Raw genomic sequence first — 24,322 nt, forward strand, 5'->3', positions numbered from 1 at the left:
GTTTTTATACAATATTTTCTACGATCCTGGTCGTTATCTTTTTAATACAAATCAACATCTTCTTCTTCCATATTCTTAAGTCAAATGTTTGCAGAAAATAAAAGATTCAGATAATAAATGAATTATGAAAGCCAGTACAACTGATCTTACTTATTTTATTGAGGCTCAATGTTGATTTTTCATCACAGGCAACAGTTTGGAATAGGTCTTGGCCACTCCGGAATGGTACGAGCAGAGTTGTTTCTTGCGAGTTTCAATGGGTAGAGGGCGTGATCATCAGGATTGATGTTTTGGTGACTCTCTTTTATGTGCTCTTATCAGGACACCCTCCAGGAAATTCTCCCATGAAGTTGGTCGTTTTGGGCTTTGATACCATATTAATGAAGAGAGAAGACCAAGATTGTTATCAAGAGACAAGTCAGAGAGCAAAGTTACATGTAACAGAGAACAACAAGTGGCAAGTATTGATGATCGCCAGTTTAGCAGAGGAGTAAAACTTTCTATTTATACACACTGAACTGATGTCTCTCAAAACATTATCATCAGATCTCAGAATTAACCTTACATCGTTGAGTAAAGCCCTGTGACTAGTATTGAAAGGTCCTCTTTCCGGATGTTTGGCTTGTGTCTCAGCACTTTTCAGGGACAAAAAATAATATTGAGGTCTCATAGGAAGATCAAATACCAAGGAGGCTAGCTTCATATCATCCCCAGTGCCTAGACTGCCATACTGCAATATGAAACTCATTGATTAATCTGGTATGGGCATTATAATATTTTTCTTCTGAAAGTAAAACATTCATAACAGCCGTATCCGATTTTTCGGTCTTACTTGAATAACATGGTTGGTGTTTTATAACTTGGTCCTAGTCTATTAAAGGTTTTGATTTGAAGAATAAAATATTCATTATTTTGAATTTATCATATTTTATGGTCTTCCTGGAATATCATGGGCGGTGTTTTATGTTTTGGTCTGAGGAATTTGAATATTTTGATTTCAAAAGTAAAAATATTAATAATGTATCTATCCGAATTTATGATCTTCATTGAATACCATGATTGGTCTTTCATGTGCTTGTTCATGTCTTCAAATACATCATTTTGACAAATAATCATCAAAAGACAAATAGTAATCTCAACCATCCATTTTGTTTCTGGTTTTCTTATTCATATCCAACATGGCTAATGATCCATGTTGGCAGGGGAGCCTGATCAAGATTTTCTGCTTTTACTGCACTTTTGTGATCTCTTTACCGAAAGGCCCTCATTTTTATATTAATAAAATACTATCCAAATCCCATAAGTTTTACTATCTTAGATGGTGTGTTATGTGCAGTGACTTAGTCCCATGGGATAGTAATAACAGATTGTACGGCCAAAACTGAACAAATCATTTGTAAAATAAATTGTGTGAAACAGATTGCTTGAATAGACAAATATCATAATGTAAAACGTTGAGCGCCGTGATCGGATGGCTTGTGTTACAAACAGGATGAGAAAAATATGGATGATATGAACATATGATGCACGTATTTGGAAAAACAAATGAGAAGATTATCGACTATTGCCAACTAGGATAGATGTTTAATAGTGGTTCGGAGGTGGACCCTTTATGGTCAGACTCCCAATGACCCGATAGGATCAACTAGATGTCCATGAAGCGAGGGACGACGTGTCCAGTGGTGTCCACCACTTCTATTGAAAAGTAACCTAACAGCTACTAGAAGAAAACCCTACTCGTGGCTACTCCTAATAAATCTTATATAGAATCCAGGCAGCGGAGCGAGTAGCAGAAGACGACACTAGAAGAAGTAATAATACCACTATCTAAAGAAGGGGAAATGACGACACCTGATTGGTCTAAACCCAGAAGTCCATTGAAAGGGGTTATCACACATGTGTTCTCTGATCTCGTTGACGGAGGATCAGGCGCAGGCGACGTCCCGGGTGCATGGAGCACACCCGAAGTGTATGGAGCGCACGCGCCTCCAACCTTGGACAGCGACGATGACATTTGCGGCTGGTTGAGGTCTGTGACAAGTAGAGGAGGGCGCAGGCACAGGGTCCTAGGCAGGGCCGCATCGACGCCTAGCGGGGATGGGCAGGCAGGGCTGGGCACGGCGCAGGCGCGGGTGGGCGAGCGGGCGAGTGCACAAGCTGGCCACACGAGGCGCTAGGGGCACAGGTGGGCGCATGGGCTGTTGGGTTCTAGGGGCCTTGAGATGGATGAAAAAATCAAAATGATGCGCAGCGGAAGACTCTTTGCGAATCAAACGGCATCAACAAAAACATTGAAACATTGTACCTTGCACGAATCTCATTCGTGATTTCTTTGATCCCGGAGCGAGACGAGTCGAGCTGCTCCAGTGTGCAGCCTCTAAACGTATCCACGCGGTCCTCGGCACATCGGATCTCCTCCTTCTCGTTGACGAACCCCGTTCTTTCACCGTCGGCGTTGTTACGTCGTCCCGATTACATCAGGGATAGAGAGGGGGTGTGGGGAGAGTGGAGAAGAAGGGGAAAGGCCCCTGAACAATTCTGGCCTGGGTGAATTTCGTTCAGGGCCTTCCCCTATTTATACTAAGTGGGTATTTTTCATGAAAACCCCCAAAACTTAAGTATATCTTCCAACGTCCAAAAGACCATTTACGTGTGACCCTCTAGGCACATGTATCAATCTAGTTAACGACTCCAGCAGCCCAATAACCTTTATTGGCCTTCCAAATTAATTAACTATATCATCATATAGATTAATTAACATCGTATCGATTTAACCCAATTGATAGGCCGAGATTCCGACACGTGGGTGCCAAGCTACACCTCGTGTCCTAGAAGATACAAAGGAGTGTGTATCGACTCACTCATGGAACCTGTTCGTCATCGGTTACCGTGTATGTATAATCCCTCATCCACTTGACGCTCCTTGGATGACTTAGGGTATGGTCAATGGTCAAACCCTAATCGGTCATCCGAGTTAGTACTAATGCATTCGAAAATCATCGTAGAACTCTTCTCCGATATTTCACTGCCTTGGCCAAGGAATTTATTGCATCGTCTTCCTTGAGCTGTCGCCTCTTATACCGAGGGTGGACGATCCCATCTTGACCACTCAATCGCCTTCGTGTACTTCTTGATGCACCCAAACTAAGACCGTTTAGAATCCCATGATTAGAGACTTGTTGGCCATAGCCAAAGTGCAACCGCCTGTCCACAAGAAGTCTTTAGTGTCTCAGGTCTAGGGACCACTTACACAATCGTGACGTGAATCAACCTGATTGATAGTTCGGTATAATACCATTCAAGGATTCGTACGGATCAATTTAGTGAATTCTTTCCACTAAAGATCACCCACTATCTATCCTTAGTGTCGCCACACTAATGGCTACGGGACCGGCCATACTCATCATATGAGTGAGGCAAGATAGTGCTATCCTATCTGGATACTTCGATGTCCTTCTCGCGTATCCTTTGAATAGGAATGTTTAGAACACATGCTTAAAGACTAGTGATCTCCCTATTACGATCTCATCGTAATTCACTAAATCCGATCATGTATTCATGGACTTCATTATACGCATCACACGTGCATTATAATGAATATGTTCTATTACTGAATATGGAACGAGATGTGGAATGTGTGATTTGCTTGCCGGCCACATATATATCCATCACGGGCATGGGGGAGCACAGGTTGGGTGTGAGGGCACACAAGTCTAGGGCATGTGGGGTAGAATCATTGCATTTGGTGCCAGAATGAAAGAGATATTGGAATTTTAAGCATCAAAGGTCAAACGTGAATCAATAATTTTATCCAAAGAAAAATGTAGAGGAGAAAAGGATTGAAGAAAGAAAGACAACAAACAAGGAGGTATTATTAAAGGGAACCCATATTTAAATTTATTAATAGTTAATTCAATATAATTTTTACATAAAAATTTTCTTGTTGAAATACTTAAAATGATAATTGGCTTGAATACTATTTCTAGTAGCCATCAATACTAAGTGTTGTTGAGGAGAATACATAATTCATAAGTATTGTTATAGCTAAATCTTTGTGATCACTAAGGTCAAGGCTTTGTGGGCCATAAGAAGAAGGCTTTGGGGGCTAAGTTGAATTAGAACCCTTTGGGTTAAGCAGCTTCATTCCGTGGAAGCCTTTCAGGGTTGAGGATGACAAAGCTTCATTGACTTTTTCTTTTTCTTGGTATCCTTGTTCATCCATATTTCCAAGTGATTTGCTTTGGGGGGGCATTCAAAACAATTTGGTTTGCACATCATCACCTCGGGATGGATACCCCTGAACAGAATTAAGGATTAGTCTGAGCTGTCTAAAAAAAATAACTGTGCCTTCCATTTCTTCTACATCATTTCTTAAGTAGAAAAATCCTAGGCTAATTAAAAAAAATATAAATATAAATAGAAAACCTAATCCTTGCCCACCTCGGGACGGATACCCCCTCCTAGGAAAAGTTTGTGTGAAGAAACCCAAGAAATATGATGAAGAACCCTACCTTCACTACAACTGAGCTTGACCCCCGTTAAGGTCGTCCGAGTGCGAAAGAACTCCAACAAAGTGGTTGACGGGTCTACACTAGTAAGCTCGAATCTTTCGCCATTGATGGCAAAAACCAAGCTCTGTGACGATCTCATCTCTGATGCAGGTAGCAAGCTATCAAGAACACCTTATCCTATAGACTGAAACTTACCATGAACATTTTATCCTACAGGAGCAAGCCATGACGACAGGATGTTGTTGTGCGATAGATTCCTTCTTAGTAGGATCTGCTAGAGAAGAAGGCTATGCTGCCCATGATAGATTTATTTTCTTCAGTATTTTAACAATACTTGATGGATTTCTTAGTTGTTTCTAGGTTTTGACACGTGTCGAAGTTGAGGCCATTGAGGAGTTAAGCCTCTCAATAAATGGTAGGAGAAGATTGTCAAGACTGGGAATTAATGCAAAGCTCACACAAAGACTTCGTCGGTATTTCTGTTGTTATTTGAGCTATGAAAGATGAAGATAATAAACTGATATGAATCATGAATGCAATGCACAATCATCCGGGATGTCATAAACTCCAAGTTGCAACATGATAAAATAAATAGAAATGGATAATGCAAAACCGCAAGTCAGCAGGATGCGGCAAAATCAGTGTTCTTCCCATTTCATACCTAATTTTGTCACATCCTGCGTACTTGGGGTCTTGCATCATCAATTGATTTTTCATTTTATTATACTATAACTATGAGAATATGGCATCATGCTGTAAAAAGTTGCTTCATTATCTGTACCAAAATACGTGGAATGATATCACAAATATTGTTATTTGTATTATAGTAATGTGTTATCCAATGTTGTCTGTAGGGTATTATTTCTGATATTTAAAATTCTCCCTTGGCCTGGTTTCTATCTCACGTCTACTTTTATCACATCCTGCTGACTTGGGGTTTGCATCATCAATTGGTATTTATTTCGTTTTATCGCAACTTAGAGTCTATACCTTTACAAGTTGGTTCATTATCCATATTGAAGCACATGGAATTATATTAAAAAGATTTTTTTCCAATCTTAAAAACATTATACGACTGGTAAAAAATTAGTTATGGGTGCATGCTTCTCAATCCATTCAATCTTGTTGTATGTGTCCTTCAATTAATTACCCTGACTACTTCTTATGGCTCGTTAGTAGTTTATGAACATCTGAATGAAGGTTATCAGAATCAGATTCCATGCATGATTTTCCTTATAATTCCACTTATTTCTCTTAAACAATATCCACACTTTATACCTCCTCCTCCAATGTTTCACAGATTTTCCTAGGTTCTGTAATTAAATACAGATTTTTATATAGTGACGACTAGACTAATAAAACACTGATTCTAAAATAATAACATTTTACTGCTTTTTAATAAGTATTTAGATTATTATTTCTTTCTTCATAGTAGCGGAAATGAGCATGATTCTAAAACAACATTATACAGTCAAAATTCCAAAATATTCCCCTCTGCAGGCTGAGAGTAACTTTCGCTTCCATAATGTCAAAAATGAGATATTCGGATTTAGCTCTTCAAAATATTACAAATGCATTTTTCATTGGAACCTAAAAAAAAGCTCCATCGAAGATTTAACATCATACATGAATAAAATAAAATCCTGTATGGCTAGAGGTGTAATCCTCTGCAAAAAAAGGTTTCCTAACAAAATGGAACAAACCTCCCGAACACCTGACAAATTTATGTTTCTTCCAAGAGTCCAAGATGAAATATGGGACATTGTGGAAGAAGATGAAATATATGATGATAAGAATGTGGGGTGAAGAAATCCATATGAGCGGGACCTTTGAAATCATAATTATCATCAGTGACATAATTTTTCTTAACCAGATCCAACACATTATTTTCATCAAAACATCACTCGTCCATAATCATATCATCAGCATGTTCTTCATACCTCGTATTATAGCTTCATAATATTTTCAATAGTTTGTGAATAAAAAGGTGGATGTATTGATGTCTAATATTAGACAGGATTTTTTCGAAGTCTCTTATTCTGACCCGTGAAGACGAGTCTAAATTAAAAGAGATTTTTTATTCTTCTCCCTCTTCTTCTTAAATATATTTTTATTATGTATCTTCCAATAAACAATAACACTTACTGTGTACGTTTTTGGATATTTTAAAATTTTTTAATAACCATTCTCCTTATCTATGATCTTGAATTTAACCTCATACAAGACTGTCCTCAAATTTCCATAACTCTCCATCAGAGCTGACGCCAGATCATTTACTTTGAATGCCTATCCATAATTTATATTTAAATTTAGACCTATTGCTTATCCAGAATGGAATGATTTAAAGTCATAAACATAATATGTTGTAGTTTACTATTTTCAACCACAGGATTATACTAAGAGTAAACCAAACAAGAGAGTAGCATAATATGTTGTAGCATACGCGTAGAGTTGCATAAAGCATCGGCTAATAAGACATATGAACTCCAAGGTCAATATGCCGTCTTTCTCTCGCTTGCTTTCTCGCATCCTCTCTTTGCATATTTAGTCCCAATATTGACTTAGTAACAGGAAATTCATTTATCAAACCAAGAAGTATTGAGGAATAGAGAATTGGTTCACAAATATGTTTATGACGTGACCATTCCATGTGATTCAGAGATAAAATAATCTGATTCCAATGATAAACTGATTATTTTGTTAATAAACACAATTTTTTTTAGCTATAGTGGGCTTTTCAATTCAAACTCCATGCCTTTAATAAACAAATGATACGCTTAACTGCATCAACTTTTATACTGTTTTCAATGAGCTTCTAGATTTTGGGTTCAAATCTTTAAAATATAATTTTGTTTATATTACAAATTAAAAATAGTACCCTAGATGGTATGGATTTTTCCTGTTGTTTAAACATTTAAATTTAGTTTCTTATCTTAGAACTTGTCATGCTACTTTTGTTCGGATATGGTCATGTAATGGAATAGAGCAAAGTACACCATATAATGTAATTGCTATGGATTAGATTATCTGCAACAAAAAATTGCTCCATTTTGGCTACTCTCATTTTAATGCAAGGTTTAGGTTAGAGTCTTCTTGACATATTGAATATAAAATTAAAATCTATGCAACTATCAAAGATGGCGATACAATATTGCACCACCTTGGAACACCCTTACTCCTGATTTTAGGATATTCTATGTTCTAAGCGAACATTCAAACATGATGAAAAGACAAAACCTACAAACCAAACAAGACGGGACCCGGGTTTGTGAGGAAAATATTTACATGCAAAACTATTATTAGCGGACTCTGAAGGTGCCTTCATCAAAAACAGATATCTACCGCCTTCGCGAAGATCTAAGCCGATATTGATCTCACGACACGGGAGTAGAAGTGCCAGTCGCCGTGCTTCTCAGTGATGGGCTCCTGTCCAATCCGGTGCTTTGCAACGTAGCGAGGAACCTCCTTGCCTTCCACTGCAAGTCCTTCCAGAAAAACCCTCAAGTCCCCACCTGGAGCTGCATCAAACATGTCAAGATAAGTTAACCATGAAGGGTTTGGGCGAGGATGACGAAGAAAAGGGAAGAAATAGAACTTGCCTAGTTCTGCATCGTCTACTTGAGATGCATCATAGGGACTGGGGGAAATGGCAGTGTTGGGCTACAAAGAAGCCAAGGAGAGTGAGTGCGTGAGGAAGATTTAATAACGCTCGGTCTTGCCTCAAGAAGAACAGATAGAAGAAGAAGAAGGGAAGAGGAGACGAGAAAGAAGAAAGAAGAGAGGGAACACAAGAGTAGTTAAGATCGTTGTATTCCATGCTATTCTGATGTACATTAGGTGTATTTTTATAGTACTTAGCAGTGATAATAATAGTAAATGTCCATTATTGGTATGTATCCGTTGTAACGACTTACAACGGATATATTCCGTTTGAATTGAGATTTAATCTCAGTCGTTAGAATAAGTGGGACCACCGATCTTGTCCGTTGATCGGTGTGATGTACCCTACTGTTATAGAGATTGAATCTCAGCCGTTATAACTAAGGGGTGCACCGATCCCTGTCGTCGATCGGTGCTATGGTCCCCGTGAGATCCCTACCGTTATAACCCTATACTACGTTTAATCCTGGCCATCTATGTGAGCCTATATTGAGTCCTAAAATCCAAAGCTTTAACGAGTACATAATATATGTATTTTACTAACTATTCTTGATTAATTCCTATCGATGAGTGCCGTCGTCGTCGCGAGTCTCCGACTCCTTTATAAGATTAACATAGAAAGATGAGAAATTGGGGTTTGCTTACTGGGTTGGGGAGAGCACGGTGTGGAGACTCGTCTATGAGGAGAGTGTTCTTGGCAGAGAAGCCTTTATGCTCGTCCCACACCTTCTTCAGCTCCTTCACAAACAAAGGTTTATTTTGATTTTCAAGTGTCATGAACCCCGTATTTGTGCTCTTGCTTTGATCCTGCAACCGCCAACATGATATCCATATATTAATAAAATCCAGAAGAGACATATACATACATAGATATATTTAGAGAGGGAGAGGGAGAGGGAGAGGGGAGAGAGAGTGAGAGGGAGAGAGCGCGCGCACGAGAGAGAGTGAGAGGGGGGGGGGAGAGAGAGAGAGAGAGAGAGAGAGAGAGAGAGAGAGAGAGAGAGAGAGAGAGAGAGAGAGAGAGAGAGAGATTCACCCAAAAGAAAAGGAGGCGGCGGTAAAGGGGTCCCAGGACACCTTCAACTGGGCCCCTCACGTTCTTCCTGACATCGGAAACGGTAGGTCAAGTGGAAGATAGTGCTAGGCTATAATCTTTAGATCACGTAAAAGAAGAAAAAAAAGAAAAAAAAGAGGAGACGGGTTGTGTACATACATCATCATAGACGACCAGATGGCAACATGAAAGTTGTCAAAGCAGAAGCGAAGAAAATCGTCGCAGAATGGACGTCTGAAGACTGTGGTGCACACCAAAAAAAAAAGTGAAGAACAAACGAACATTATTACCAGATCAATCAGTCATCATGATACGTAGGGATAAAAGTAGTTAATCAGTTACCCCGTTTTCTACCGACGATGATGTCTGGTCTGCGCTGGCGAGTAGACAGGGAGGTATAGCCGGTGACGTGAACGGCGTCGAAGAGGAGACCGTTTGCGCCAAGTATTATAAGCTTCTTCGCGCGAGATGGGCCAAGGCGCAGAGTCCGGAGGTGAGCTTCTAAGTCATCTTCTGCTGCCAAAGATGATTTAGAGCTTCTAAATCACCGTTCCGGAGCCAGCAGGTTCAATAGCCTTGATCTTACCGACATGCAGCTTGCCTTCTTTTTGTATGTTCTTCTCCACTGAGAAGTTCTCTTCTTTAGCTTTGTTCTTCTCAACAGGTAGTTTGTCGTCCTTGACTAGATTCTTCTCAGTTGGAAGTTTCTCTTCTTCCGTTGACTCAGATGAGCCAGGAGCTTGATCCTTCTCACCGTAATGTTTGTCTTCTTTTTTGGATGTGTCCGGAGCCACAGATTCCTTCTCAGCGCAAGGTTTGTCTTCTTCTTTGGATGTGACCGTGGCGACTGATTCCTTCTCCTTAACGAGAATATTCCCTTCCGTGGGCATCGCTGGACCAGATTCTTCATCTCGACCCCTTGCAGCATCCGAACTAAGAGAGCCCTGCGACATCCTCTCTATTACTTGTAAAACTCGGAGAAGTTCCTACGTCGAGGCATTTCTCTGCGCCTATTTAAAGAGATGCAGAATGCCTAACCGCCTTAGAAAGTAGGAGATTGTCTGCAAGATCATTCCGAGGCTTTTCACAGAGATGGTAATTGAGAATCATATAACTATAGCCGAATGATATTTCCACAGATGCATTATCGTAGAATTTATTTACTCTAGAAGCCTGCAGGCTTGTGCCGACTTATAGTTGGGAGATAATCAATAAAACTGCCTCATCATGCACTAAGCATCGAAAAAAGTGTAAGTTGTGGCATGCTGCTACAGTCCATGATGCCCATTGAGTACCACGTAGAGGATTACCTTATGATTCCAATGACGGTAACTTCATGAAGCCTAATGCAAAACCTTCTCTGTAATGATGACAAACTCCAACAAATACTTAAAGCCAGAATAACTTTCTTAATCTGGACATCCTGCAACAGTTATCTGTTTTTTTTTTGGATTACAGAATCCAAAAGCTTATTGGATGTAACATAGTTTATGATTTATATTGGATACCACAGTCCGTGCTCATCTTATGAAGAAAAGTATTCTATTGCAAACCACGGTAAAATATTTTCTAAATATTACAGGCTATATAATTCACCGGACGAATGAAAATGTTCCAAACGAATGAACAATTTTCAAGGTAATACAATTGCGATCACTTTTGTCGTCCATCTAAGGGAAGGAATTCCATACACTATTTAGAAAGTTAAGCTGCCATAAAAACATAAACTTTGGGATTAAGCATAAAACTTCAAATCATTTATATCCTCCTCCTCATTATTCATTTCGTAGGATTGGAAATCAGCTCGAACCAAATTTCAGCATAAATAATTGAAGCCCGTGGAGGCTGACAAAATTTGTCACCACCACATGAAAACTTCATTGAGCTATTTCTGAAATGAATTTTACATAGTTTTCTCGTTATCCTTCACAATGAAAGAATCAGACACAACGAGGAACTAAATCTCAGAAATCAATATTGGCTTTCTAGTGAAATTTAACAAATCCAATTGTTTATCTGATGGAAATCACCTTGTAGACATGGTCATCCGTAGCTGGACGAATCACAATGGCTTAGAAAAGTAAAGTTATTTTCAGAATATGTGCACTATCAAAACTAATAGAATGTAGCTTCATGTAACAGTTTGACCATACAAATTTTCAAATTTGAATAACTAATTTAAATTATGCTCGTATAAGTTCTTACTTCAGTGATAAAATATGCTTGACAAAAAAAAAAAACACACAGAACACAGTATTTGCGAAGAACTTACAATGAATTCGACCATTGACTTCAGTAGTTGTTGAGATGAAGTCATTGTTAAAACTCTTTACCACCAAGCGAATGGTCAATAAGATTCTCAATTATGTCATGATATTAATATGATAAGTCAAGTTCTGTTGATTATCTTATTGATTGATTATTTTTTAATTCTTCCTTTACTTAACTATGCAGATTTCATCAATTAAGCATCCTAGTATATCCTCCAAAAAATGCCTTTAGTCCTTCCTTAACATCCCCGACAACAAAATCTGAAATTTTATCTGGTGCTCCTTTATCAACCTATAGATACTAAAGAAAATATTTATATTGAGCCTGAGAACAGTGCAAAAAGATTTTACGAATCTTAGACGATTTTTTAATACATTATTAAAACTTACTATACTAACATATATTTTTACCGATTCAAAATCCGTGGACAATTGTGACGATACTTGTCCTTCATGTTGTCTATAGGTTGCACATTTCAATACAATATTTTCTACGATCCTGGTGTGTCGTTATCTTTTATTCTTCTTCCATATTCTTAAATCAATTTTTTGAAGAAAAATGATTCAGATAAGGAATAAATTATGAATGCCAGTAAAACTGATCTTACTTATTTTATTGAGGGTCAATGTTGATTTCTCATCACAGGCAACAGTTTGGAATAGGTCTCGACCACTCCGAAATGGAACAAGCAGACTTGTTTCTTTTGAGTTTCAATGGGTTGAGGGCGTGATCATCAGGACTGATGTTTTGGTGACTCTCTTATATGTGCTCTTATCAGGACACCCTCCAGGAAATTCTCCCATGAAGTTGGTCGTTTTGGGCTTTGATACCATATTAATGAAGAGAGAAGACCAAGATTGTTATCAAGAGACAAGTCAGAGAGGAAATTTATATGTAACAGAGAAACAAGGAGTGACAATTTTTAATGATAGCCAGCTTAGCATGGGAGAAAAACTTTCTATTTATACACTCTGAACTGATGTCTCTCAAATCATTATAATCAGAACTCAGTATTAACCTTAGATCATTGAGTAAAGCCCTGTGACTAGTCTTGAAAGGTACTCTTTCCGGATGTTTGGTTTGTGTCTCCGCACTTTTTGGGGGAAAAAAATAGTATTGAGTTCTCATACAAAAGATAAAAAGGAGGAGACTAGCTGCATATCATCCCTGGTGCCTAGACTCCCATACTGCACTGTGAAGCACATTGTAATTAATCTGGCATGGGCGTTATAATATTTTTATGTAAACAGTAAAATATTCATAATAGATGCATCTGATTTTTTGGTCTTACTTGAATAACATGGTTGGTGTTTTATGGTTTGGTCCTAGTTTTTTGAAGATTTCGATTTGCAAAGTAATATATTCATAATTTTGGATGTATCATAATTTATGTGTTCCTGGAATACCATGGGTGGTGTTTTATGTTTTGGTCCTAGCATTTTGAAGATTCTGACTTCAAAAGTAAAAATATTAATACTGTATGTATCAGAATTATGGTCTTCATTGAATACCATGATTGGTCTTTTATGGGCTTGTCCATGTCTTCATTGAATATTTTTATTTAATCTTTAAAAGACAAATAATACTTTCATCCATCCATTTTTGTTTTCTGGTTGCCTTATTAATATCCAACATAGCCAATGATCCATGTTGGCAGTGGGAGCCTGATAAATGTTTTTCTTCTTTACATCACTTTTGTGATCTCCTAACCAAAAGGGCCTCATTTTTATATTAATAAAATACTATCCAATTTCCATAACATTTAGTATCTTCTTGATGTGTTATGTCTAGTGACTTAGTCCCGTGGGATAGTAATAATAGACTGTATGACCCAAACTAAACAAATCATTTACAAAATAAACTGAGTGAAACAGATTGCTTGAGTAGACAAACATCAGACCTCATACCCATCATAGGCGGGCATACTATTTACTCCCTAACATGGTTTCTAACTACTTCATTCAGATCTCAATAAATCATCTGCCAAATATTTTTATATAAATCTGAATATATCACCACATTATTTAAGCCTTTAAAATATACAATGAAATCAATAACTTTTTCTATAAGCCTTTTCGAGCAGTTCCCAATCCATCACGTTCTCCATTGCATGACTCTTGGATATTAATATTTCAAAAGTGATCGACCAAAAACTTTGAGAGATGAAAATGCATTAGAGTTTGAATCTCAAATGTAGTGGGATGATCTGCTGGTATGTAAAGTTCAGGTACATCAATTTTGGATTTAAAAAGTTTCATTTGAAGTATAAGATGGGCCTAAAGGAAAAGTAAGAACATAATATTTTGGATACATCAGTTTAAAATTTCCAAAGTTTCCTTTTTTTTATGTTAAAGATGAGCCCAAAGATACAGTGAGAATGGAATATTTTAAGTAAATCAATTTTCAAGTTCTAACGTTTGATTTTAAGGTATATGATGAGAATAAATAAATATTGAGACAGCTAAAATAATTTTTAAAAATTGATTTTTTTTACATGCATATAAAACAAGATGTAACATGCTGTCAAAGTGCACACAAACTCTCCTGTTATTTGGATTCTCTAACCTGAAAATCTCTATTCCATACATAAAAATCTTTAATTATGTTAGCTTAGACCCTTTACTTGAACGAGTATGAGTATCATTGACGATCATCAAGGAGTGATGTGACTCCTACATGAGTTTATATTGCCTATAAGAGGAAGCTGATTTTACATGTTGAAACTTAAAACTTTAAAACAAGGTTTCTATAGTTTCAAATAGTCAGATTCATATTATTTAGGTCTATAGTTTTTTTCTTATACCTCTCCCTTCATTGATAAAAATGAAAATTCCCCAATTAGAAGTGTAGGCATTTCGGGGAAGTTATAGCACAACACAAACGTAAGAAATTCATGGGCTTTAACAATATTTAATGAGAAACATTTTATACAGTTAATGGATATTACGATATTTTCATTTTCAAAGAATATTATATTATTATTATTTTTCCATATTATTACTCTATTTTTTAATTCAATTGATGGAGAGCAACCATCCGGGATCGCCGCCATGTCGTTAAAGCTGTCATCATCACCAACGACAGCCTGCTGGCTCGCCTGCTGCTTGACTGGCCCACAAAGGCTACGGTGAAGAAATCCGGGTTAAACTTCCCAGGTGACAAGCAGGACCATGCCATCGACTGAATCAAATCTCTCACCAACACATGCTTATTTCATTCACTAATTTATCGTGTTTTCATTTTCGTCGTTGTATTGTTATGTTTTGCTCATGTCCGTATTCCCGTATCCAAATGCATAGTTTATTTTTGTGTCATTTTAATTTATCTAGTTTCTTTATGTATTTTGTAAAAGGGGTCACTTAATGGACCTCCCTTATTGGACTCTTTGTAATGGGCCCATTATGTCCCTATATAAGGCCATGATGGGCACCGATTCTCGTCAGATCTGGAGTTCTTTATTGGCAGTTACCATCGTTCATCATCCAGGTTTCATCTAGAGAGGAGGAAGAAGGATGAAGAAGAAGAATAAAGGGAGAGAAGGAGAGGAAGATGTAGAAGCAGAAGAGAGAAAGAAAGGGGAAGAAGGATCCCCGTTCCAGAACTGCCACCGCCCCCTCATTATCTACCGCTAGTGGCTTACGGCGTGTGATCTTCCCTTCAACCCAACCCCCCAGAACGTCTTCCCACACCCCTTTTCACTGTGCGGATCACACAATACATCAAGAGTGATCGTGTGTGCTGCTATTGTGGAGTTGACTGCAACACGCCCTTCTCTCTGGAATCGCATGTGACAATCGGTCTTCTAAAAATCAAGCCTACCGTCTGTTTTGCACCACCACCTACGGACTGCGCTATGTTGCTAAAGGAGGAGTTTTATTGCTGTGAGTGATAAATGTGTATTGTCTTGACAATACACATCATTAAGATCTCGTACTTTGATCTTAACTCCAGGTACAGGTGTGTGATCAAACGTAGTGGATATATCCAAAAGAATTTTATATTCATCAGTAGTTGAGGCTTTATTGACTGAAGAAGCATTACTTTCATCAATCTCATTGTTTTCATCAGTTGAGACTTCATCGACTGATGAAGTGGTACTTTGATTTATCTCAATGTTAAGTGATGAACTTGAGACAAAACGTTGACCATCATCATTTAGCAAGTTATTGTGTGTTGATGATGAGGTCTCTATTGTTTTGTCAATATTTGGAATGTTTAGAGATTGCATTAAGACGATCCAAGAACCCCCAAATAATTGTTGGAAGTAGATGAGAATGGAAAAACATGTTCATCAAATAAGACATGTCTAGAAATGTAGATCTTACCTGATTTCATCGAAATGCACCTGTATCCAGAATGCATGGAGCTGTAACCCAGAAAATTACACTTTCTGACCATTAGTCGAGTTTGTGGTGACCATAAGATCTGAGGTATGGGTAAAACTAACAGACAAAGGATCTTGAGAAAAAATAGTCGTGTAAATTTGTAAACAAAACTTCAAACGTAGATTTATTTTCTAAGACAGGAGTCGGTTATCTATTCATTAAAAATACAGCTGTAGCTACTACTTCATCCCAAAATTTTATTGCCAGAGAAGCATTACTAAGCAATGCTAGAGTTGTTTCTACAACATGTCTGTGTTTTCTTTCAGCAGTCCCATTCTGTCCAGGAGTTTGTGGGCAGGACACCTAGTGAATGATGCCTTGTTTCTTTAACAGTGAGTGGAGAGACTGATACTCTCATCCCCAATCTGACTGAAAACTTTTGATTTTAGTGGAATACTGATTTTACACTAATTTCTAAAATTCTTGAAAATTTTCTAAAACTTCATATTTTCTTTTTAAAAGATAGAACCAGGTATACTTACTGTACTACATAATACAGCATAATATGAGAAACCAATATTTGAATAACTAGAGAGGGTTCCATAAATCAAAATGAACAAGTTCGAGTGGATGATTAGCATAATTTTGGGTAGAATAAAGTGGTAGTCTATGTGATTTTGAAAGTCTACAAGCATCACAATTCAGATGTTTTGAACTATTTAAAAACGGTATTCCAAGTTTCTTGATAACTTGACACAAGACTCGAAACTGCCAATGACCAAGTCTTATGTCCCGCATTTCTGGGTCTGATTTTTCTCAAATTAATGTCAAGGGTTGATTCTTCTACAGCTCCAGGCAGTACAATCCGTCCCTAAGTGTTCCCTTTAGCAGAATGTGGTTGGTTTTCTTGTCCTTCACAAGACACTAAGAGGGATGAAATTCAACAAATATGTCATTGTCTAAAGCAAGTTTATGAATAGAAAGTAGATTTTTAGTAATTCCAAGTAAGTGTAAAACTTCTTTATGAAATAACCTTTTATTGGAAGTTGAGATTTTAGATGAACCAATGGATAAAATTTTCAAGCCTGTTCCATTACCCATTTGTAGATGCTCGCTTCCTTGGTAGGTTGTTGGATTTGAGATCAAGCGTGACTCAGCTGTGATATGATGGTTGGCTCCACTGTCTGGAAACCACAAGTTATTTTGAGAGGTACTTACACTGTAAGCTTGTGGAGGAGGTTGGTGGCCAATTCTGTTTCCATTTTGCAGTTTTGTGAACTCCTCGCATTCCAAGGCTTTATGCCCATACAGAGAGCAAATCTGACACCTGGGTTGACATTTGTTGTACTTCTTCTTCCTCTTCCATGATTGTAATTTGATCCTATTGTTTGATAGTTGTCTCTTCGTTGAGATGTTCTGAATGTTCCTGGAATTGGCTATTGTTAGCCATCAGATTAAACCCCCTGTGCTCGTCTTTTCTTCATTATTGAGATAAACTTCTTGTGACTTAAGGTTAGTCGCAATATCTTCAAACTCCATATGAGCCAGGTTAGCTTTAACACATAGTACAAATTGACTGTATTCAGTTCCAAGCCCTCTAAGAAATGCATAATTCTTTGTATCCTCATCAATTTTAGCTCCAGCTGATTTTAGTGATTCGACTATAAATCCAAAATGCTTCACATATTCATTTATCGTTTTTGTACCTCTTGTGATAGTGTGAATTGTCAATGAAGATCCATGACTCTAGCTTTGATCTTGCTGGAGAAAGTGACTTTGAGCAAATTCCAGGCTTTCTTTGTGGTCCTAGCTCTACAGACACATCGGATTACTGATTCTTACAATGCAAAAAGCAGGAATCCAAGCACATTTTGATTGTTCCTCCACCAAAGTTTGTAATCTGGATTCTCCACCGAATTACCGTGTGAATCAACTAAAACATGAGGATCATCTTGAACAAAATAAATCAAATCGTACCCATTCAGATTTGGGACGACCAAGCTCTTCCATGCTTGGTAATTTCATCATTGAGCCTCACTGGTACTGGTGCTCCTGGCAGAATCTTCACCGGGACCTGTCCTTTGGTGAAAATAATTCTTGCAGCACCGGGCGAAAGTAAGGTTGACCCTTCAATGGAAGCATTTTTGGCCCTGGTGATCGCTTGCTCTGATACCATGTTAAAATTCATGGCGCCTTGAAAAGAGTTGAAGAAAGAAGAGAAGAGCGGGGAGAGGAGAAGGAAAAATATGCAAGAAGAAGAAGAAACTGATCGTTGTTTTTATTCCACACCTTCCCGACACTACATCGGTTATATTTATATTACATATAAAATAGGTGTTAAAGAAATGTCTGTTTCATATATCCATTATAACGGTGTTACGACGGAAACAAAATATCGTTTAATCCTAACCGTTATAACAAGATGGGTGCACTGATCACAACCGTCGATCGGTGCATTAGACCCGTTTGTTATGATGGATACCCTGTGTTCAATCCGAACCATCATAACACGATGGGTGCACCAATCACAGTAGTCGATCGGTGCAGTAGACCCGCTTGTTATAACGGCTACCCTATATATAATCCTAGCCATTATAACACAATGGGTGCATAGGTCACAGCCATCGATCGGTGCGGTAGACCCATTCGTTATACCGAATACTATACGGTTTAATATTGGCCGTTATAACTATCTATGGTTTGATCCTAGCCGTCTATGTTTAATCCTAGTCTATCTTTGATCCTAGCCATCTATGTTTAATCTTAATTCTATATTTGAACCTATATTTAATCCTATTCTCGAATCGTCTAGCGAGTATATGATATCTATTCATTTTACAAACTAAGTTTGTTTAATTTCCTATCAGAAGGTTGCTGACATTTGGCTGAGTAAAATGCCTCCTTTAACACACTACTTATAATCTAGTGCACTGATTGTTTGCTGGGACATCAGTCGTCCATCCAGCTGACGCATTTGCTATGCTAAATAAGTAGTGTAGTGTGACCTCGGTTCATTCGACCATGCCACAGAGTCGCACAAACGGATTGGTGACACAACAAATTTCCATTGCGACCCAATTTCTGGTGGATCACCTTGAACACTACTGTGCAAAAGTCTATTGATGCCTTGCTTCTTCGCACCAGGTCAAACGCTAGGGTTGAAATGCGACAGACTCCGCCAAACAGTGCCATGCGACACTGCCTTCTGGTCGTTCCGTGGCCGCGTTATTGTCTATGGTGGCTAAGTGTCGCAGTCCCCCCTCTTGAAACGCGCGCATGCAACAATTTGCGCCTTTACTCAAGTGCGCCATGATGGCGTGACCCACTGTTCGCGCACTTAGTGTTTCGTCCAGCAAATAGTATACTGTGCTGTGCCCAGAGGATCCCCCAAGTGAACGTGACGCTGACTGCACACTCCGTGTTTCTGTGGGCGCCAAAGTATTGTACCCTACCTGCGCTTGTCGCCTTATGTTGTCCAGCACCAGCCCTTGGGATGCTGATCCATCGCTCGACCACGCTACTCACTACACCCCTTTAGCCATAGTTTGGGCATTTGAAGGATGTCTAGCCACCTACAGCAATGCTGGTTTCGCCAATCAAACTCGGTAGGATGCTCGAGACTTCTTGCCTCAAATTTCTAGTATCCAGCTCCTGCGCCGCAACCCCCACAGCCAGTTGAGCCAAGTCGTGCGTGTCAATGGCATGCCTCCGCCATCCACCCACCCCAGGCTGTGTATTGGCGAATGCTCTGACGACAAACGCCGCCTGCCGACAAACGTCGTTCCAGTTTGCTCGTCCGTTATATTACTTTCTTCAGTATATTTTTGACTGCACTCCAGCTTGCTCAGGTAAGTTTAGGCGAGAGATTACTTCAAGAAAACTACGAACTTTGTGTTTCCCTAGGCCTAGACCGAGCCCGTCTGTTACATGTGAGCTCCTATGGAATTGTTCTATTTGGCTCCGTAGTCGCCATGGTCACTCCGACGAGGGTCACAAGGTCATTGTTATCGTTAGCGGTCGCCCACCCTGTAGGTTGGGACTTGACGAATTCCCACAAGTCGGACCTGCATATACAGTCATATATGGCTGCATCACATCACATTGTTACATCTCCTTTATTAAATCACCCACCGGATGACTCCATTGACGACATCCGACATCATTTTGGTATCAGAGCATCATCTCAATATCCAACCAGATGACGTCCTCGATGACGCCCGACGTCATCTTGGCATTAGAGCATCGTGTCAATTCCCAACCGGATGACATCCTCGACAACGTCATCACAAATTATCCTTTGTTTGTACACCTAATTGCTACTATCTAAAATCATTTATTTCACTTAATTTACAGCTCAAATATTTGCATAGGAACTATTGATTTAAATAATTACTAGTTTTATAAATACATAGTTGTAGATATATCAGAGTGATCATAACTCAGTCAGTCCAAGATATTTTCTAAGTTTGTTTCAAACAAAATTTCAAGGCGTATGCTGGTAATCAATTTTTTGTTCACAAATATGTTACACAATGTTTTTCTTTTTGTATTTTATGTTTCACTAATTAACCTTTCTATATTGCCGAATTTCAATGTACCCAAATAATTGATTCAGAACTCATCAACGACACTTCTTATTTTTTATTTATTGTGTTTGAAAACTCATACGTGAGAAACTTTTGCCCCCTTTTTTGTGTCATGCAAAATGTTGTAACCTAGGAGAATATGAACTTATAAGTCCTCTTTTTTGTGTCATGAAAACTCTTGCTTATGGTACTTTCTCTGCTGTGATCCCTTCATCATTAAAATATATACTCTGATTCATCTTGAAAGATATTCCTTATCAGATTCAAGATCAGTTATTAATATATACTTAGTTCATTAGTTACACAATTTTATTAACATCAATGTAAACAAATATTTGTCTCTAAATTTTAGTACTTAGGCTTCATCTTTCTTAGCATCAGGCATCGAAGTTGTTTTTTGCCAATTCTTTAAATGAGTTCCTAAACAACATACTAAACATACTAAAGTATTTTTCAGGATACTGAGTTAATATAACAAGCTCTTTTATATATTCAACAAAAATTGAAAATAATATGGGAAAGGGAGTATGTGATCGAAATTAACAAATTTCTGCTCATGAAAAGATAATAAAATTAGTAAAATAAAAAATATGGATTAGAGTAAATTGATAATTTTCATCACCTAATGACTTATATGAAGCTTTTCGCATTAGCGAACTATATAATTGTGTGTATAACAAATACTGGACCAAAATTAATATAGAAGTTGTTTTAGCAATTAGCATGCTACTATTAATTTAAGTCTATCTAAATCAGTAAATTAAATGGATTATGAAGGATGAATTTCAATAGTGAAAGGATAGTTTCACTAAAAATAAAAAATCTAGATGTGTGATAAGAGAAAGATGTACAAAGTTTGATGGATGACGAATGACAGACACTAGGCTTCTTGGAAAAATGAAAGACCATCATCTGTTTTGTCGTATTTCATGATCCATCATCACCCGGATGACTGAGCCAATTGAATTCAGTCATCAAACATCAGTTACAGATGTTGAATAGATGAATGCATGACAAGAATGGCTGGTGATCTCCAGGATGGCAAAACCTTTACAAACATTTTAAAAAAGTTTAACAAAATATGAATGAACTTTCGTAGGGGGATACGATGGGAACGGTTAGTGTTGTGAAGGAGTTGAACTCCTTTCAACTCCACAAGTGTCGGTGATGCATATGACAGCAGTGAATGAGGCGGATAATGATCATTTATGACACAAACAGCGACCATCAATGATGGAGACAACAATTGCTGAAAACATGGACGATGACTGACGAGGACAGGGCTGACGAGTCTGCTTGATGTGGAAAACCATGGAAAATGGCAAGGATGACTGTCAATGGTGAGAGTAAGACCTTATCCCAATCAATGATGATGTGGATGAAGGCCATGGACAATGGAAATGAAAACCGTTGTTGATTACGCAGACGAAAGTCATTGCAATAAACGGGGATAATTGGCGATGACGGGGATGACGACCATCTGGATGGGGATGATAAGGTGTTTGACTGGGAATGGCGACCATAAGTGATAGGGATAAAGACTGTCTTCAATGGGTATAGTGATCATCATTCACTAGGATGATGACAATCTCCCCACACCCCCCTCTGCCTCTCTTACTCTCTCCCTCTCTATATCATTGCCTATATCTTTTCTCTCGCTCTCTCTTTCTCTCACTCATTCAGTCTCTCTTTCTCTCTCTCACTGTCTATATCTTTCTCTCGCTCTCTATCTCCTTCCCTCTCCCTCTCACTCCCCCTCCCTCTCCCCCTCCCCCTCCCCCTCTCTCTCCCTCCTTCCCCCCTCCTCTCTCTCTCTCTCTCGCTCTCTGACTGTCTATATCTCTCTCTCTATCCCCCTCCCTCTCCCTCTCTATACATCTCTCATTCTAGCTCACTGTCAATCTCTCTCTCTATACATATCTCTCTCTCTATCTGACGTAGGACGGCTAAGGAATGGACAACAAAGGAATGGACGACTGGGTTGACGGGACAGACTACGGGTAGATGGACGACTAGGGATGGATCAGATACTGGAGGGATAAAACAGCCACAGAAATCACACGGTCGAATTAGGACTTTAAAATCGATGAAAATCTGGTGGTGCAGCTCTGACCCTTATCGAGGGCGGGAGTACTGTCTTCCACCACCGCGGCGATGCCTAAGCATTGAAATCAAAATCTGAATTCGTGTCATGAAGAAACACTCGAGAAAGAGAGAGAAGAAGTGGAAATCCAAAGTAAATCTAATTCTGACGGCGGTGGAAACTTCTCGAGAAAACACTAGACGGAGAACACTTTCGACACCAAAGAGTTCAGTTGTACCTCGGCACCATAGTGCGTGAAGAGGATGCTGGAAATTCTGATCGTGACGAGGCTGGCGAATCCAGGCGTTGAGCGGCCCACTTGACGAGGAATATTCTGGGCGTTCCGGGCGCTGAACGGCCCTGGTAGAGAGTAGATGTCGTTGTCCCAGAGTCAGGCTTAGGCGAATACCCGCGCGCGCTACGCGCACTCCAGGTGCGCCCTGGTTGGGGCGGCCTAGGTGGCTTTTCGGTGGCCCCAAGCGGGCGTCCTGGGGGCGGCCTTCGCGACCCTGGCAGGGGCGGCCTGGCGGCCCTGGTTGGGGCAGACTGGGCGGCCTTTAGGCGGCCCCAAGCGGACGCCCTGGGGGTGGCCTTGGGAGCCCTGGCAGGGGCGGCCTGGGCGGCCCTAGTTGGGGCAGCCTGGGCGGCCCTGGTTGGGGTGGCCTGGACGGCCATGGTTGGGGGCGGCCTTGGCGGCCCTGGTTGGGGCAGCGTGGGCGGCCGTTGGGCGGCCCCAAGCGGGTGGCCTGGGGGTGGCCTTGGGCATCCTTTGGAAGGTGAGAGAGAGAGAGGGAGAGAGAGAGAGAGAGGATGGAGAGAGAGGATGGAAAGAGAGGATGGAAGGCCGACGTCGCGAGGCGGCGACGGTGACGGCGGCGGCAACGCTAAAGCTGGCGAGATAGGGAGGCTTGGGCAGTCCTCCAAGAAGAGTATGACAAAACTCAATTCTTGAAATATGACTGTCTAACTGTTTCTTGAAAACAATGGCCTATATATAGGCGTTGGAGGAAAGAGAAAATGACAAGAAATTAAAGACGTGCTTCATGTCACGCCAAAGGACAGTTGTTGATCTGTCTGTAGCGACATGTCATGACGGGCGTAGGGACGTGCGCGGGTGGAGACATGCGTGACGACGGTTGCGGCGTGTCCGTGGCGGAGGTGTTGACTTTGGTTGACTTCGCCGTTGTGTCCGTAGTGGGAGTGTTGACTTCGGTTGACCGTATTGACACCCCCGATGATGATGTATTGGCGTCCTCACCATCAATGCCCTTTTGGTGCGGAGAACTCGACTCTACCGAGTAGGCGCCTGAAAGCTCCAGCGGGGTCACCAAGTCGGGGCACAGGCAAGCTAGGTCTTTCTCTGTAATCCATGTGTCGTCTGTTGATGATTTGCCCTGCCAATGAACAATAAACTTCCGCAGCGTTACACCTTTGGTGAAGGTGATTACCTCGTCCAGTATTTCGTCGATGATTTCATGCCAGTCAGAAGGTAGTGATGGGGGAGTGGACAAGTCAAACTCGCTCACCAGAAAGTCTGAGGGTAGAACAGGGCCTTTAGATGAAGGAGGTGGGGCTTTAAATGCGGCTAAGTCCGAGATATTGAAAGTGGTGCTTATTCCCCACGAGGAGGGTATGTTGATGGCATAGGCATTTTCCCAAACTCGTTTGAGGATCGAAAACGGCCCGGCACTACGAGCATGAAGCTTAGTAGCCCGTTTCGAAGAAAATTACTCCGGCCTAACTCTCACCATCACCATTTCACCTTCTTTAAATTCGCGAAAACGACGGTGTAAATCTGTGGCCTGTTTATATGAGGCATTACTATTTATGAT

General features: G+C 39.8%; 1 protein-coding gene across 1 annotated transcript; it reads right to left on the bottom strand.

Annotated features, from left to right (window-relative positions):
• Positions 1 to 7,619: 7,619 nt before the first annotated feature.
• Positions 7,620 to 10,020, bottom strand: LOC144706761 (uncharacterized). Its single transcript, XM_078579783.1, has 6 exons — positions 9,568 to 10,020; positions 9,385 to 9,466; positions 9,208 to 9,274; positions 8,817 to 8,978; positions 8,111 to 8,171; positions 7,620 to 8,029 (listed from the first exon to the last, which is right to left on the bottom strand). Exons 2-6 carry the CDS (start codon positions 9,390 to 9,392, stop codon positions 7,869 to 7,871), a joined length of 459 nt encoding a protein of 152 aa, XP_078435909.1. The 5' UTR covers positions 9,393 to 9,466; positions 9,568 to 10,020; the 3' UTR covers positions 7,620 to 7,868.
• Between the last annotated feature and the right edge of the window lie 14,302 nt (positions 10,021 to 24,322).

The sequence above is a fragment of the Wolffia australiana genome, chromosome 8, assembly GCF_029677425.1.
Source record: "Wolffia australiana isolate 7733 chromosome 8, ASM2967742v1".
NCBI lineage: Eukaryota > Viridiplantae > Streptophyta > Magnoliopsida > Alismatales > Araceae > Wolffia > Wolffia australiana.

Coding starts and splice junctions, on each gene's coding strand:
- LOC144706761 (XM_078579783.1), bottom strand. Junction 8,979..9,207: donor GCCGCCTCCTTTTCTTTTGG/GTGAATCTCTCT, acceptor TGGCGGTTGCAG/GATCAAAGCAAGAGCACAAA. Junction 8,030..8,110: donor AGTAGACGATGCAGAACTAG/GCAAGTTCTATT, acceptor TGTTTGATGCAG/CTCCAGGTGGGGACTTGAGG.